Source organism: Archocentrus centrarchus, chromosome 21, assembly GCF_007364275.1.
Source record: "Archocentrus centrarchus isolate MPI-CPG fArcCen1 chromosome 21, fArcCen1, whole genome shotgun sequence".
Lineage (NCBI taxonomy): Eukaryota > Metazoa > Chordata > Actinopteri > Cichliformes > Cichlidae > Archocentrus > Archocentrus centrarchus.
Window position 1 is genome coordinate 26,057,776 of NC_044366.1, and position 14,013 is coordinate 26,071,788.

Consider the following 14,013-nt stretch of genomic DNA (forward strand, 5'->3'; position numbering starts at 1 on the left):
ACCAGTGAAAGCTGATAATAGCAGAGCTGCTCGCGACACGAAACTTATAATTCACTACTCAAGCGAACTAATCTGAACTAGTTTAAAACTTTTGTCGGTGAAATATTTAACTTAAAGCATACATGTAAAGCAATCAGAACCCTAATGTTTAGGTTTTAGTCGCTGTTTGTTAATATGCAGTCCTAAACAGGCGCAACAGTCTGCCAAGCAGGACTTCTTGTCCCGAGGGTCTGGAAAAAAAAAGCTTTTTGGTAGCTTGCTACTTCAAACATGAGTTTCCTGCAGTGTTTAAATAATACTCTCTCTGACCCAATTAACACTGCATATTGTTGTAGTCACATCTGCAGTAATGCCTGGATGCAACTATGTGCATATGCAACTAGTTTTTGACTTCTGTAAAGTTCTTAAAGTTAACATTTTATTAAATAACGTCATCAGGTTGTCACTTTATGAAAAAATAAATGCATGCTTCCAAATGCATTGGCTTGGTTTTGTGCTGATGAGGAAATTGAGTAATTTGAGTCCGGGTCACGTAAATTAGCACTAAAGGATTGCTCTGGTCTAATGATTAAACTGATTGTTTAGTAGATATTTGGAAAGGTGAACGCATCTGAAATCTGAGACAGAAGTCTTAAAACAAAGCTGAAGAAATATAATATATATTGTGCTGTATTGCATAGCTTTAGGAACTGTATCAGCTGGATTTACTGTGTATGACTGCATACACACAGATGTAGTAATAATAATAGTTGGAGCAGTTGTACTCAGGAACACAACAGATTGGTTGTCTTGCAGTGCTCTTAACGGCCATTTTCTGTAAGGGACCCTGGTTCTAACATTTACAGTCTGCTGTTGGGTTATGTGGTGATCATGTGGTGCATTGCACTGTGTAGTGTACATGCCATAGACACATAGACATATAGCCTGTCTATTGAGGATTTTATATAGTAAATAGAGACTTCTGGAACAATGTCTTTTGGACAGATGAGACCAAAGTGGAGATGTTTGTCCATAATACACAGCACCACGTTTGGAGAAGCCCAAACACAGCTTATGAGTATAAACATCTCAACTGTTAACCACAGCAGTGGAGGGGTGTTGATTTGGGCTTGTCTTGCAGCCACAGGATCTGAGTACCTTGCAGTTATTGCATCGACCATGAGCTCCTCTGTATACCAAAGTATTCTGGAGCGAATTATGAGGCCATCTGTCCATCAGCTAAAGCTTGGCTCAAATTATGTCATGCAACAGGACAATGATCCAAAATACAGGAGTGAATCTACAACAGAATGGCTGAAAAAGAAAAGTATCAAGGTGAAGTCCAGACTTCAACCTGAATGAGGGCAGAGCCTTAAGAGAGCTGCGCATAAATGAATGCCCACAAAGCTCAATGAGTTGAAACAATGTTTTAAAGAAGAGTGGGCCAAAATTCATCCAAAGCAATATGAAAGACGAAAGTGAAAGTTGTGCAGAAAATAAAAAATTATTGCTGCTAAAGGTGGTTCTGCAAGTTATTTAATCATGGGGTATAATTATGTGTTTTATGGGACTGCAGAGAATCCTGTGAAAACTTTCATTTTCACAAGACTATATCCCATAGGCCTGTTTAGGAGTGCCATGAAAGAGAAAGTCAGCATGTAGATCCTTTGCTGTGGAGAAACCAAAACTGTAACTGTGGCCTTCTTGTTTAGCTTTTGTCTTCAGTTTGAAATTCATCTCTTGTTGTATAAGAGAAAAAAAGTTTTCATCTTTGTAAAATATTTTGCTTAACAAGCATGCTTGTGGATTTTTTTTTAAATTCTTATTTTTTTTTAATTTGTCATTTCCACTGTTGACAGTTGATATATAATGTATAATGAAGTATAATGAAGTTCAAAGTGCAGCTTAAGTACGTGCACTTCCTAGGGCCACTGTGTGGGATTCTTTTACTGGCAAACATCTGCGCTATGCTCTGTATTATGACGTTCCATTCGGTGTTTAATTGAGCTGTCAAATGTACAAATAGAGCAGGGTCAGGGGACACTGGGGTGCATATTTGCCAGCTTTCTGCAATCAACCGCTACAGACCTCCAAACTTCATGTGGCTTTCAGATCAGCTCAAGAACAGTGCATAGAGAGCTTTGTGGAATGGGTTTCCATGGCCGAGCAGCTGCGTCCAAGCCTGGTTTTCAGCCTAGATGGTTTTGCCCGGATGCAGCGCAGCCTCCTTTCAGATGGGAGAAGGGTGAAAAGTTCTGGTGGTATAGATGTCCTTGATCAGTGGTAAGCTGCACCCGATGGTTCTCTGTGCAGACTTAACCACTCTCTGCAGTGCCTCCTTCTCCGCCACTGTGCACCAAGCGTACCACACGGTGAGGCAGGTGGTGATGACACTTTCTGCCACACAGCTGTAGAAGGACCTGAGGATGTCTGTCTTTAGGCCCGCCCTCTTTAACTTCCTCAGGAAGTAGAAGTGTTGGTGGGTTCTCTTTATTACAGCTGTAGTGCTGTAGTGTGCCAGGAGAGCGTGTTGGTGAGGTGCACCCCGAGGTACTTGATGGAAGGGACCATTTAGTTCCAGAAGAGCTGAAGCTGTGATGGCTGCAAAGGATGGGCCAACATCATATTAAACCCTGTGAATTAAGAATGGGATGTCACTCAACTTCATGTGTGTGTGATGGTAGATGAGTGAATACTCTTGGCAATATAGTGCACATATACACTACAATCATTATGGTATGATGTCCAAATTTATAGACATAACTACTTATTTAGACCCATGAGCTCCTCAATCATGTGTTTAAATGAAAGAGGACGATCTGACAAAACAGTGCTGGTTAAATCAACAGAATATCTCGTGATCCCTCATCTTCATTCCGCAGTCTTGTTTCTTCATGATGGAAAAGTCAACAGTTGCAGAGGTGTGGGAACACACTGAATGCACGACTGCACGACTGTGCGTGTGTGTATGTGTGTGTTCATCGTTCTTGTGATCTTGTGATGACTGAGTGTATGTGTTACTAACTGAACAATAGCCTGAAATGACTTTATGTTAAAACATTATGCATGTGTCTGTGGTTGGAGGTCATTTGGTGGAATGTGGCGCTGAATAGACATTAATTAGTTGATGCAAAGAGCTTTGAGTTTGTGTAGATGTGCGCTGTCTGGGCTGTGCAGGAACGGCAGTCTTGAATGTATTTCAGTTTGAAAATAGGATCAAGGATATCTTTATTATCCCTGCAGGGCAGTTTGTTATATAGTCAGCAAACAGATATTAAAAAAAAAAAAAACACGCCCAATAAATATAACATAAACACACACTAAGATTTAGAAGCTTTATACGTATCTATACTACATATGAGTATAGATTATTAAGGGTCACACCTGTATACTATACTGCAGGTGTATTTTTTTTTTTTTTTTTTTTTTTGAGGTTGAGCGATTCATGTCAGCTGCCGAACGAGAATGTAAGAACAGCTTCAATTAAACATTCTCATAAACATGCTGCCGACATGCAACCCACAAAGCTTGTGATAAAAGTGCATGCGCTACACATAGGATCCAACTGAAGCTCAAAGGTCAGTTTGTTATCAATTACAGAGGCAGGTTGCTTATACTGCTACACAAACTCAACAGCCTCTTTCTTTATCATTGCACGAGGGGCGCTCGTAGGATTCTTCCTAAAGTCCGCAGCCATCTCTTTAGTTTTTCATGGACTACAGGACCATGATCAGGGTCATCACTACTCATAAGAGCCACAATCATTGAGTTGTCTTGAACTTAGAGATATAACACCTCACATAATGGCTTTGGCACTCATTAGTGTAAAGTGAAAATTAAAAAAAAAAGAAGGAGAAGGAACACACCCCTGGGGTGATCTGGTGGAGGAAAGAAAAACCATTTGATGAAATGCCACTTTTTTTTTTTTTTAAACTCCTCCACTCCACAATTAGTCGGAAATTGGTGGAATTCTTTCACTAATGGTATATCCTCTTTCTGTTTTCCAAATCTGGAAGACTGAAACTTCTCATCAGTGGTTCTGTTTTTTTTTTTTTTTTTTTCTTTTTTCCAGTTTTTCTAAAACTGCCAAAAAAATAAATAAATTCAGAAACAGTATTAAAAACTACAACTATAAATACTATTATAATTTTAACATAATTATTTTTCAAGTGTTCTTATTAATTACTTTTTACATGCCTGTCAAAAGATGGATGTAAGTGTTCGCTGACGTGTCCGCTCAGTAACTCGAACCGTTCGGCCTACACTTACCGGACTTCATGGGTAGATAGCTTATGACCAAAGCAAGGTTGGGATTGTATGTGGGGTCACTGGGGTCAAGGGCATATGGTTAAATCTGTCCTCTGCATAATGTCTAGATATGGATCCTTCCTACCATTTTTTAGATATGAAGTGATAATCTCCTGAACGTCAAGAGTTAAGGTCACATAATTAAACTTTTGTTTTTCATGTGACAATGAACAGTGTTAATACAGTGTGACCAGCATAGTTTGCCCAGCTAGGCGGTGCTCTTGCTGCTAGTGTGTGTGTGTGTGTGTGTGTGTTACTTGCTGTGTAGCACTTTGGTCAGTATTTATTGTCATATATAAATAAACTGACTTGACGTTTATGGACATAACTGTAGCCAAATGCTAAGACAGAGCAAAAGTCAACTATAACCACAAAGTTGTGGGCCAGAAAACGAAACAATGAACTGAAAGTTGGGTAAACACAGAGAAGCAGTTGCAGGAAATTTCTGCATAAATATCAAATTTTCACACAAGTACCAAAAGTATATAAAGCGAACCTAATTACACAATGGGATGGGGGGGTAGACTTGGTCATTTTATTTATTTATTTAGGAAAATTATCCAATATAGAGTATTGGGGGGGGGGGGGGGGGGGGGGGGTTGGTATTTGGTGTGATTCCCCTTTATCAGCATAAACTACAACTAACTACTTGGTTCTGCACATCAACTTGGAGGACTGATCAGCTGTGGGATGCTGATAGATTTCCTCAAATGAACTTTCAATCCATTCCACATTTCTCTCAGGTTAAGGTCAAAACTTTGACTTGATCATTTAAAAATATGTTTATTCTTTTTAGACCGTTGACAGCTTGTGTTCTTATATTGTTATTGTGCCATTTGACCACCATATTGAAATTCTATTCATGGGCAAAGTCTGAAAATTGTCCTTAGAAATTACTGGAATAAGCCAGACTGGGCCGGATGCACCAAAATGGGCCCAAAATATGAGACTACCACCACCATGTTTCACAGATGAGATTCTGTAGTCCATTGTTTTCCTTTCCATTGTGGGACAGCTGTGGCTCAGGGTCATCTACTAATCAGAAGTGAGGTAGTTTGATCCCAGCCTTGTGCAGTACACATGTGATAGATAAAAGGTGCTAATATGAGTGTTGAGGGTGGGTGAGAAATGTGAGAAAAACCTTTATTTCCTCAGACGTTACCCTGTGTTCCTCTCCGTCAACCACTCCTGGGGAGGGTAATGATGCTTTAAGATTTCCTTCACTTGCACACAGCCTATCTGTTGTTTGAGTCCAAACTGTTTAAAGATGGGTTTTGTAGCATATTCCAACCTGATTAGCACCACTAACTGTATGTCTCTTCAAAAATCTCAGTTGTTTGTGTAATTATTCACTTTCACAAATGCGTTGATCAGGAGATCCACAGGAGTTCATGTTGCTTCCAAGATTGTGTTTTTTTTTTTTTTTTCATAGCCCTCAATAAATAAATGGCAAACTGATATTTTCAGTTACTTCAACTGGGTTCTCTTTTGTCTACTTTTAGCACTTAAATGATTATACTAGGGTGTTTTTATGCAGTAATATTGAAGGGTTCATAAACATTTTATAAACAGTGTGATTTGTTCCTGTTCTGACAATTAGAATTTGGTGGATCTTGTCACAAAATTTATCTGGATATAGGAAATTCATATTGACTAAAAATACACGACTGCATCAAATCTTTCATGTCATGTTGAAATGAACGTTAAGGTTTAAGGCTATTTACTGTCACTAAACATTTTCTGAGTAAGACTCAACCTGCCTGTGTTTATACAGAGGTGACATCAGGATTCTTTAGTCTGAGCAGCTCTCTCTGTTTCATGTTATGGCCTGACAGTAAGGGCCTTAATTATGTTGAGAGTGATATTTGACAGGAGTAGCTGATGTCCTCTGTGGAAGATTTTCAAGATGTCAGGTATGAACAGATCCTAATTGGCTGTATTGCTGTTCAACATTAGGAGGATAGGATAGGAAGGGATTAAAGTGTTAAAGGGTGAATGGGATGGAAGTGAATTAGTGAATTAAATAGTTTGGGGTGAATAGCATGGAAGTGAATTAGTGTATGGAGGTCGCTGTTGTCACGTTTGGCTCCTTTAATCCAGCTGTCTGTCAGAGAAGAAAACCATTGTCGATTCAAAGAAGTTCAGCTGCACTGAGGTGGAATAAAGAGAGACGTGTTCACACGGACGAAGGCAGGATGGCATGTCTCAACAAGTTCTTGTGAAATGGAAAAGAAAGCAGTCAGACCTGCAGCAAGTCATGTCTTTTAGTTCCTTGAGAAAATGAAAGTTCACCTACATCAGCGTTCAGTACAAGCAGCTGTGGTAAACAGTGGCATAATTAACCGTCAAATTATGGGTAAAAACAACTGGTTTGAGTTGGACAAACGCAGCTCCCCATTTGTAGCTGTTATGAAGTTTTCTCTGCTGTAGCAGAGCTGTAGGTTGTTCCATCATTAAAGCTCCATACAGATATCCAAGACACAATATTCTTCAGTGGTAACATTTATTCTTGAACTTTTAGATTTCTTTAATGATAAAATTCACAACATGAGCTCACACATCTTACCCCCAGCCATAGGTCCCTCAGAAAACACATCAGTTAGACAGCTGGGAAGACTAAGCCTGAAACTGATTGAATTGGCTACACACATGAAATCCCACCCACTGTTCCTTCATATCCTTATTGTCACTTATTTTATGTATAATTAATAGCTGCTTAGTAAAAAAAAAAGTGGTCCCTTCCAGTTTCAAATATTCAGTTATGCAGCCCGTGCTAAAGAAATATAAACTTGAACCTTCTTAATAACTATTATAACTTTTTGCAAACATGTTAGAAAAATTGTCTTCTCCTGGGTCTCGTCCTATTTGAACGCTTAACTTTTTTTCTTTTGACTTTAGAAACACGCATCATTCAGAATCTGCTCTCCTTAAGGTATACAATGGCTGCTTTCTTTGGATTCAGGTTTTTGTGTCACTTTCAGAGAGTGAAGTCCTTTTTACAGAGCCTGGTTTTAAATTTTTTTTTTTTTTTTCTTTTTTCTGAGAGTGAGAGAATGTTTTCTGCTACAATAGGAGACTGTTCATCCTGTAATGCCTGGAATTAATGTGGCAGCCCCCAAGGATGAGCTTTAGGGCCTCTTTTATTCTGTATGCTCCCCCTGAACTGTCTGAACTGAAGATCCTCTTTGACCGTCTAAATGATGTTGTATGCTGGATGGAGAGAGATGTCTTTCAGCTCAGTGTAGGCAAAGGTGAAATCATTTTAATTGGCCCTCCCAGCTTATTCACTAACCTTACAAAGGTTCCCGTGGCTACTAATGTAGAAAACATGGTCACAGATTTTGGTCGTTTTCTGGATTCTTCAAATCAGGGGTCTTGTGAAATGTAGCTCAGTTAAAGCCAGTTTTATCTCATGAGGATTCGCCTTTTTTAAAAATTTTATTTTATAAAAATCATCACCTCTTGACTGGACTACTACAACTCCCTGTTCATAGCTATCCCATTACACTTACTTGACTAGTGTTTGTTCAAAATGCAGTTGCTGCGACGAAAAAAAGACCTCAGTCCTGCATTGGCTTAGAAAAATTGCAGAATCAATTATTTTTATTTTTTATGTTTTTACAGGTAACAGTGCAGCTGTTTGTTCTTAAAAGTCTCTATAGATACACTGTGATAATGCCATAATCTGCCTCAAGATGACTTGCGTCATCCTCCCTCCTAGTCACCTACTCTCACCTTAAAACCAAACTATTTCTCATGTGCTGCTCCCCAGCTTTGGAAAAGCATATGTGTCACACATTAAGTACTGCCCTGCCGCTGACAGTTTTTAGCCTGTTTGAAAGATTCACATATATTTCCTTGAGTTAAGTACACTGATGATATTTTTTTAAATGTTCTCATACTACATTTTAATCTGCCTGTTCTGTTGTTTCTACTTTTAATCATGTTCATGCAGTATTTTTATTTTATTTCTGTCTTTAATATCCTGAATTCTTTTTATTTGCCATCTTTTAAAACTGGTTTTACCTTCCTGCAGTCGCTCATGATTTCTGTCAAGTCAAAACTTTATGTAGTGATTTTTAAAATTTGTAAAAAATTTTTTTTTCCTTTTGTCCTGTTTTGTGTTTTTCATTATGCAGATCTGCAAACTTGTATATCTGTGACTGCAAAACACTTTGTAACTGTTTTTAAATATGCTCTAGAAGTAAATGTGACAAAGGTGAAAGATTATTTCCAGTTTTATTGACTAAATAATTTAGACAATTATAAAAGTTGCTTAAAGATTATTGATTAAAAGGGAATCTTAGTGACACAGTAATTAGCTGCTAAGCATTTTGCTTATAGATGTGTGCGTAATGTTTTCATGTTCTTCTTTGCAGCCAACCATCTTCAGTGCAATAATAATAAAACCGAATCCTGGTGAGTTCACTTTATTTTCTATGTTCAGTAAATAAAGTTGCAGCTGGTTGATGGATTAAGCCATTTTCACATATGCACTGAAGTCCTGAACTTTTCTAGACATTACCTGATGTAGATGGACTCCACAGAGACATTAAATTGTCTTCATCCTGCTAGCTTTCTAGTACAGAGTCTGTACAATGTTTTAATTTCCCTCATGTGAAATAAGACTAAGTAACTGTCCAGTTAATTCACAGTAAGCAGCAGCTGTCCCATGCGCTGCCTCCTGCATGCTCTCCACATGCAGCTCGCTGCCTTAACCAGATCATTTCAGGTAGTGAGAATGCGTACGAAACATGTAAAACAGCAAATGTGGTTAATGTCCTGACTCGATTCTCCTGACGTTCTCCAGAGTTCATGTGTGAAAATGGCTTTAGTTTCTCCTCTCTGTAATGTATGTGTGCATGTTAATGTTTCTCTGTATGTTTAATGCTCTGTGTGCAGTTTTGGTCTTGCGGCGGATCAGAAGAGGAGCCAGTATAAAGAGAAAGGAAAGAGTATGAACTCCACCGGATCTGGGAAGAGCAGCACTGTGTCCAGGTCAGTTCTCACTCGGACTTATGGAGGGAGCTGCAGAAAGTAACACACAGAAAGGGCTGATATTAAACCTCAAACCAATTAAATGACACTGCATAGATCTCTTTAGTTTGCCTTGTAAGGTAGGTGGATTCACACAATATTTTAATCACAAGAGCATCTGCCTTGCCAGGTTTCAATACATGTGCTGCTGCTTGACCAATTAGCATCCAGCCAATGAGGCTGCAGGATTTATTTTTGCCAGATGGTTCGTCCAATCACATGCCAAGGATTTTTTTAAAAGTCTTTTTGATAATCACTGCCCATTGAGTGCCTTACAATATCTTACAATATTCTAACACTTGGTGTCTTTGGCACACTCGGCATCCTGTGGCTCGATGATCTGATTGGTTGAAGTTTGCCTGTTGTAGATGGTGACAAACAGATGGTGCATCCAGTTATCTGCCAAGTTTTGAAAGTGTCTGCATTTCTCCAAACAGTTTCCCAGAAGAGTTTTCCTGATGGTTCTCTTTGACAAACCATCTGGAACTTCAAGTTATTCATTTGTAGCCAAAAAAAAAAAAAAAAAAAAAAGCACTTGTGTGTCCATATAGGTCAAAGACGTGTATTTCTGTCATCTCTGTGATGTGTGATCAAGTTCTACATGTGGACCAGTAGTTAGGAGATTCCCTGCTGAGCAAATCTATGGATCCTATAGCCAGCCAGTGTTACATTCTGTTATTATTCTTCTTTTTATAAAGGCTTTTACAATAAGTTGAGTGCTGTGGTGTGAGATCTATAGCTTCTAATGTAATCACACTGATATCAGCCTAACTGATTGCTGTCCACCTTTCTACACTTTCCCTGTTACATCAGAGCTCCCTTAGCCAAGGCTAATCTAATATTTACATTATAAATAGCCAGCTCACTGCTAATCTATGACACAGCTCTTTTAAAAAATGGAAGAAAAAAATCTATATACTAATATTTCAACATTTTAAAAGTAAAAAAAAAAATTAAATGTATCAACATTAGCATGGGCCTCAGTAATGATGTACTGTACCCCATGCTTTTTTTTTTCATGCATCCTTCCATTTGGTTGGAGTAAAAATGGCTTGTGGTGTCGCTGCTCTGTCAAAAATTTCTGGTATCCAGATTTGAAGATTTGAACCTTTGAAGAACACATGGGCAATAAACTAAATTTGAGAATTCAGTGATTGTTTTTCTACCACTTATTACCACCAGTTAAGCACAATATAACATACCATAGCTGCTTTAAACTGTTTGTTCTACACAAATAGCAATTTGTGATATTGGTAAAACCTGAGGCAAAAATCCTGGTGAGCGTTGCGCTGCGAAGCTCCGCCTCCTGCAGCACACGGGTCGCACTCATGACGCTTTTTACATATGACTTTATCTGTTGCTGGTCAGGATTCAGGTCTCAGTGAGTTGGTTGAAGATTAGATCATGGCTCTGCTAACTGGCTAAAGTACTAACTGGTTGTCTGTTTTTTAGTGGTTCAGTGGTACAGTCGTTGAAAACCTGATCGACTTTGTCACCAGGGGACTAACTGCCACGTGTCTCTCCACAGTGTGTCAGAGCTGCTGGACCTGTACGAGGAGGATCCTGAGGAAATCCTGTTAAATCTTGGTTTTGGTCAAGAAGAACCTGACCCGTCCTCAAAGATTCCCTCTAGGTTCTTCAACAGCAGCTCCTCAGCGCGAGGCATCGACATCAAGGTACGACCAGGACTGTGACAACAAAACATGTATATACATACATATACACACGTCCAGCATTTAACTTATTCAGTGAAGTATTTGGCAATCTACTTGATGATCGGGTGCAAATTTTTCTACTGGCAGTCAGTGTAGGTAGAGGATGAAACTTAAATTTGTCACATATTCTGATTCACGACCTCATATTTATAGCTTATTAGAAAATGTTAACTTATTTAACATTAGTTCTGGCTATAGTCAGGATATAACGGTTTTTGACATACAGTACTGTGCAAACGGTTTCCATCACTCCTCATTTCTTTATTTTTAGCAGGAAAATGGGAAATGGGTGTAGCGGTTTATTGAAAAATGTGCAAATAAATGAAAATTCAGAGTTTGTACAATTCTCACAAGCTTGAAAGTCAGCCACCTTTCTGCTGAGACCATTTCAGAAGGAGGCGTCGGCGAACAGTAGATGGATCACCTGAAGGGTCAGAGCTATCTTTCAGGTCCTGTGTCAGGTCTTCGTTGGACTTGTTTCCCATCTCTTAAGGACATGATTTTCAGATACTGTTATGCCAGGTTTCCAGCTAATAGCTCTTTGGGAATCACCTTTTTGGTGCAAAAATTCAATTTTATGTCAGACTGTTATTATTTGTATTTTTTATAGATTTAAGTAAAGAAATGGGAACAGCTGTTTTTGTGACAGACTTCTAGCAACAAAGTGCCTAAATGCAATTTATTACAGTAGGTTCTTTGCTAAGTTGTTTGTGTGTAGACACAGCACTGGTTCAGCCCTCGAGTTAGGTACCTTTTTTTTCTATTCTTGAATGCTTCATAGGTCAGAGTTAAGTGACTGTAAATGTTTAGGTGCAAGGACAGGACTAAAAATGAGTGAAAAGCAGCCAATGTCCAAACAGAAACTTTGAAGGACCTTCAGAAGCCTGGAAAACTATAGCTCAAGACCATTTAAAAAAGTTACAAGAAAGTCTGTTTCTGTGGAACCAAAACAAAAAGAGATGAGGGGTGGCTCAAGACTTTTACTCACTAATGTATGCCTCTATTGCTATTACTATTCAGTGATTTCTATCTCAGTTATACCCCCGTATATGTGAGCATATTATCACATTTGAGCTTAAGTTCTTCTTTTACAGTAGCATTAGGCCAGTTGTTACTGGAGCACTCCAAATAGCAGTAATGTTTTTCAAAACCTTATTGAGGTTTCTGAAAACCAGAACAAGATGTTTTACATATACAACCCAAAGACTCCAAAAATTAGATCACAACCATGATATTAGTGTGCAAAAATCTGTCTACATTGTCACCGTGAGCGTGCTACTGTTTTCTTTCTGCAAAATTGTGAGTTGTACAGATGTTGAGTGTAAAATAATTTTCTTAACCACTTTGGCATTCCACTCCCAAGCAATCATTTTTGGATTTCCTCTGGTCCACAGAGTTGTGTGTTGGCAGAAAGGAGAAATGATGTGAGACTTTACGAGGCTGATCTGAGGCAGTATATGGTCAGTGAGAAGGGCAAAGCTATAGACTGGATTACCGCTGAAACCTCAGCTGCATTGGAGGTTTAAGTTATGCCTGTAACTAAGCTGTACTGAAACTGCTTGACCTGTACTACTTCTATACAATGACAGATATGTTTAGTAAGGAGTAGTGTAGCTGGAATGAAATTTACTGCACGCTCAGCCATTGAAAGTAACTCGTGTTACCCCCCATTCGCAAACGAATGTGCCGCAGCCATAGACTTTACGATCAAAGCACAGCCACGGCTAAGCTGAGTTATGGCCTGTCTCGATCAGCCTTGGCAGCGCTCGGCGAGTGAGTTGGTGAACCAGCTCCTCTAGTTACTTTCCCAACTGCAGCGGTACAGATTTGTGCCTGAGTGAAGCTATTGATCAGACAGAATGCAAACATAAAGGAGAAAAATCCCAACTCTTGGTTACAGCTGTATTTAATAACCGTTATCAGTCAGGGAAAAAAAACCACCTGCCTTATCATTACTGTCAGTCACTTATAATGTTTATAATGGCATTATTTCCTGTGTTTCACATGCAGGTCTACCTGGCAGCTCAGCTGCAGCGTATGGAACTGGAGAACCCCAACTACGCCCTAACAAGTATGTACCTCTACACTGCCTACACTCCTGCATCTGTTCTAGCTTTTGAGTTTATTTTACAGCCTCGGCACTGCAGGTGGAGGGTTAACCATGATGGTGACGAGAAGCTCAGAGGTTCACGTCCTGAAACTGTAGGCAGAGGAAGTGAAGCTCGGTGACTGTGTGTGTCCTGTTCCCAGTATTATTGTGGGGTTTTGTGGGGTCCTTCAGCTTTTTTCTTTTTAGCTGTTCTGCCAACTGCCTGGACAACACTGCCAGAAAAGACAAAGATGTGTTTGTCCTAAACTCACGCACACGCACACTCACATGCACACAAGCACGGACCTGCTCCGCTAACATCCTGGCCTCTTTTTGTTTTCAAATACGTGTTTGCGTGAAGATACTGGCTTGCTACCGAACGTGCACACACTCACAAATGCGCACACACACACAGCTCACTGTCATCTTCTTGACAGTTTAACAGTCTAAGTGCAGCAAAAAAAAAAAAGAAATGCTTTGCCAGAGTTTGTGCGTGAGAGAGAGAAGATGAATCACTTCAGAGGTGAAATTAGTTCAGGTCTGGGATAGTCTTTTCAAGACCAAGTCAAGCTGTTTTCTTTTTCTTCTTTTTTTTTTTTTTTTTGGTCTTTTTAGTTTTATTAAATGCAAATAAGCTGTTGTCATGATTGGCTCACCCAACCAACCGTACATTTGGCCTAACATAAAATGTGAATGTGTGTAACCCCATTACAAAAAGCTTTGGACGCTACGTAAAAACAGAATGCAGTGATTTGCAAATCTCATAAACCCACATTTTATTCACAATACAACATAGAAAACAGATCAAAATGTTTAAACTGAGATATTTTAGTATTTCATGACAAATATTGGCTCATTTTGATTTTCATGACAGCAACATGTCTC

General features: G+C 39.1%; 1 protein-coding gene across 2 annotated transcripts in view; it reads left to right on the top strand.

Annotated features, from left to right (window-relative positions):
- Positions 1 to 14,013, top strand: part of itprid2 (ITPR interacting domain containing 2) — a 44,927-nt gene that overhangs the window by 11,070 nt on the left and 19,844 nt on the right. For both annotated transcript variants that reach the window (XM_030758560.1, XM_030758561.1), the window contains exons 7-10: positions 8,667 to 8,706; positions 9,190 to 9,285; positions 10,853 to 11,000; positions 13,050 to 13,110. In XM_030758560.1, coding sequence (XP_030614420.1) covers positions 8,667 to 8,706; positions 9,190 to 9,285; positions 10,853 to 11,000; positions 13,050 to 13,110 — 345 coding nt within the window. The remainder of the gene's footprint in view (positions 1 to 8,666; positions 8,707 to 9,189; positions 9,286 to 10,852; positions 11,001 to 13,049; positions 13,111 to 14,013) is intronic.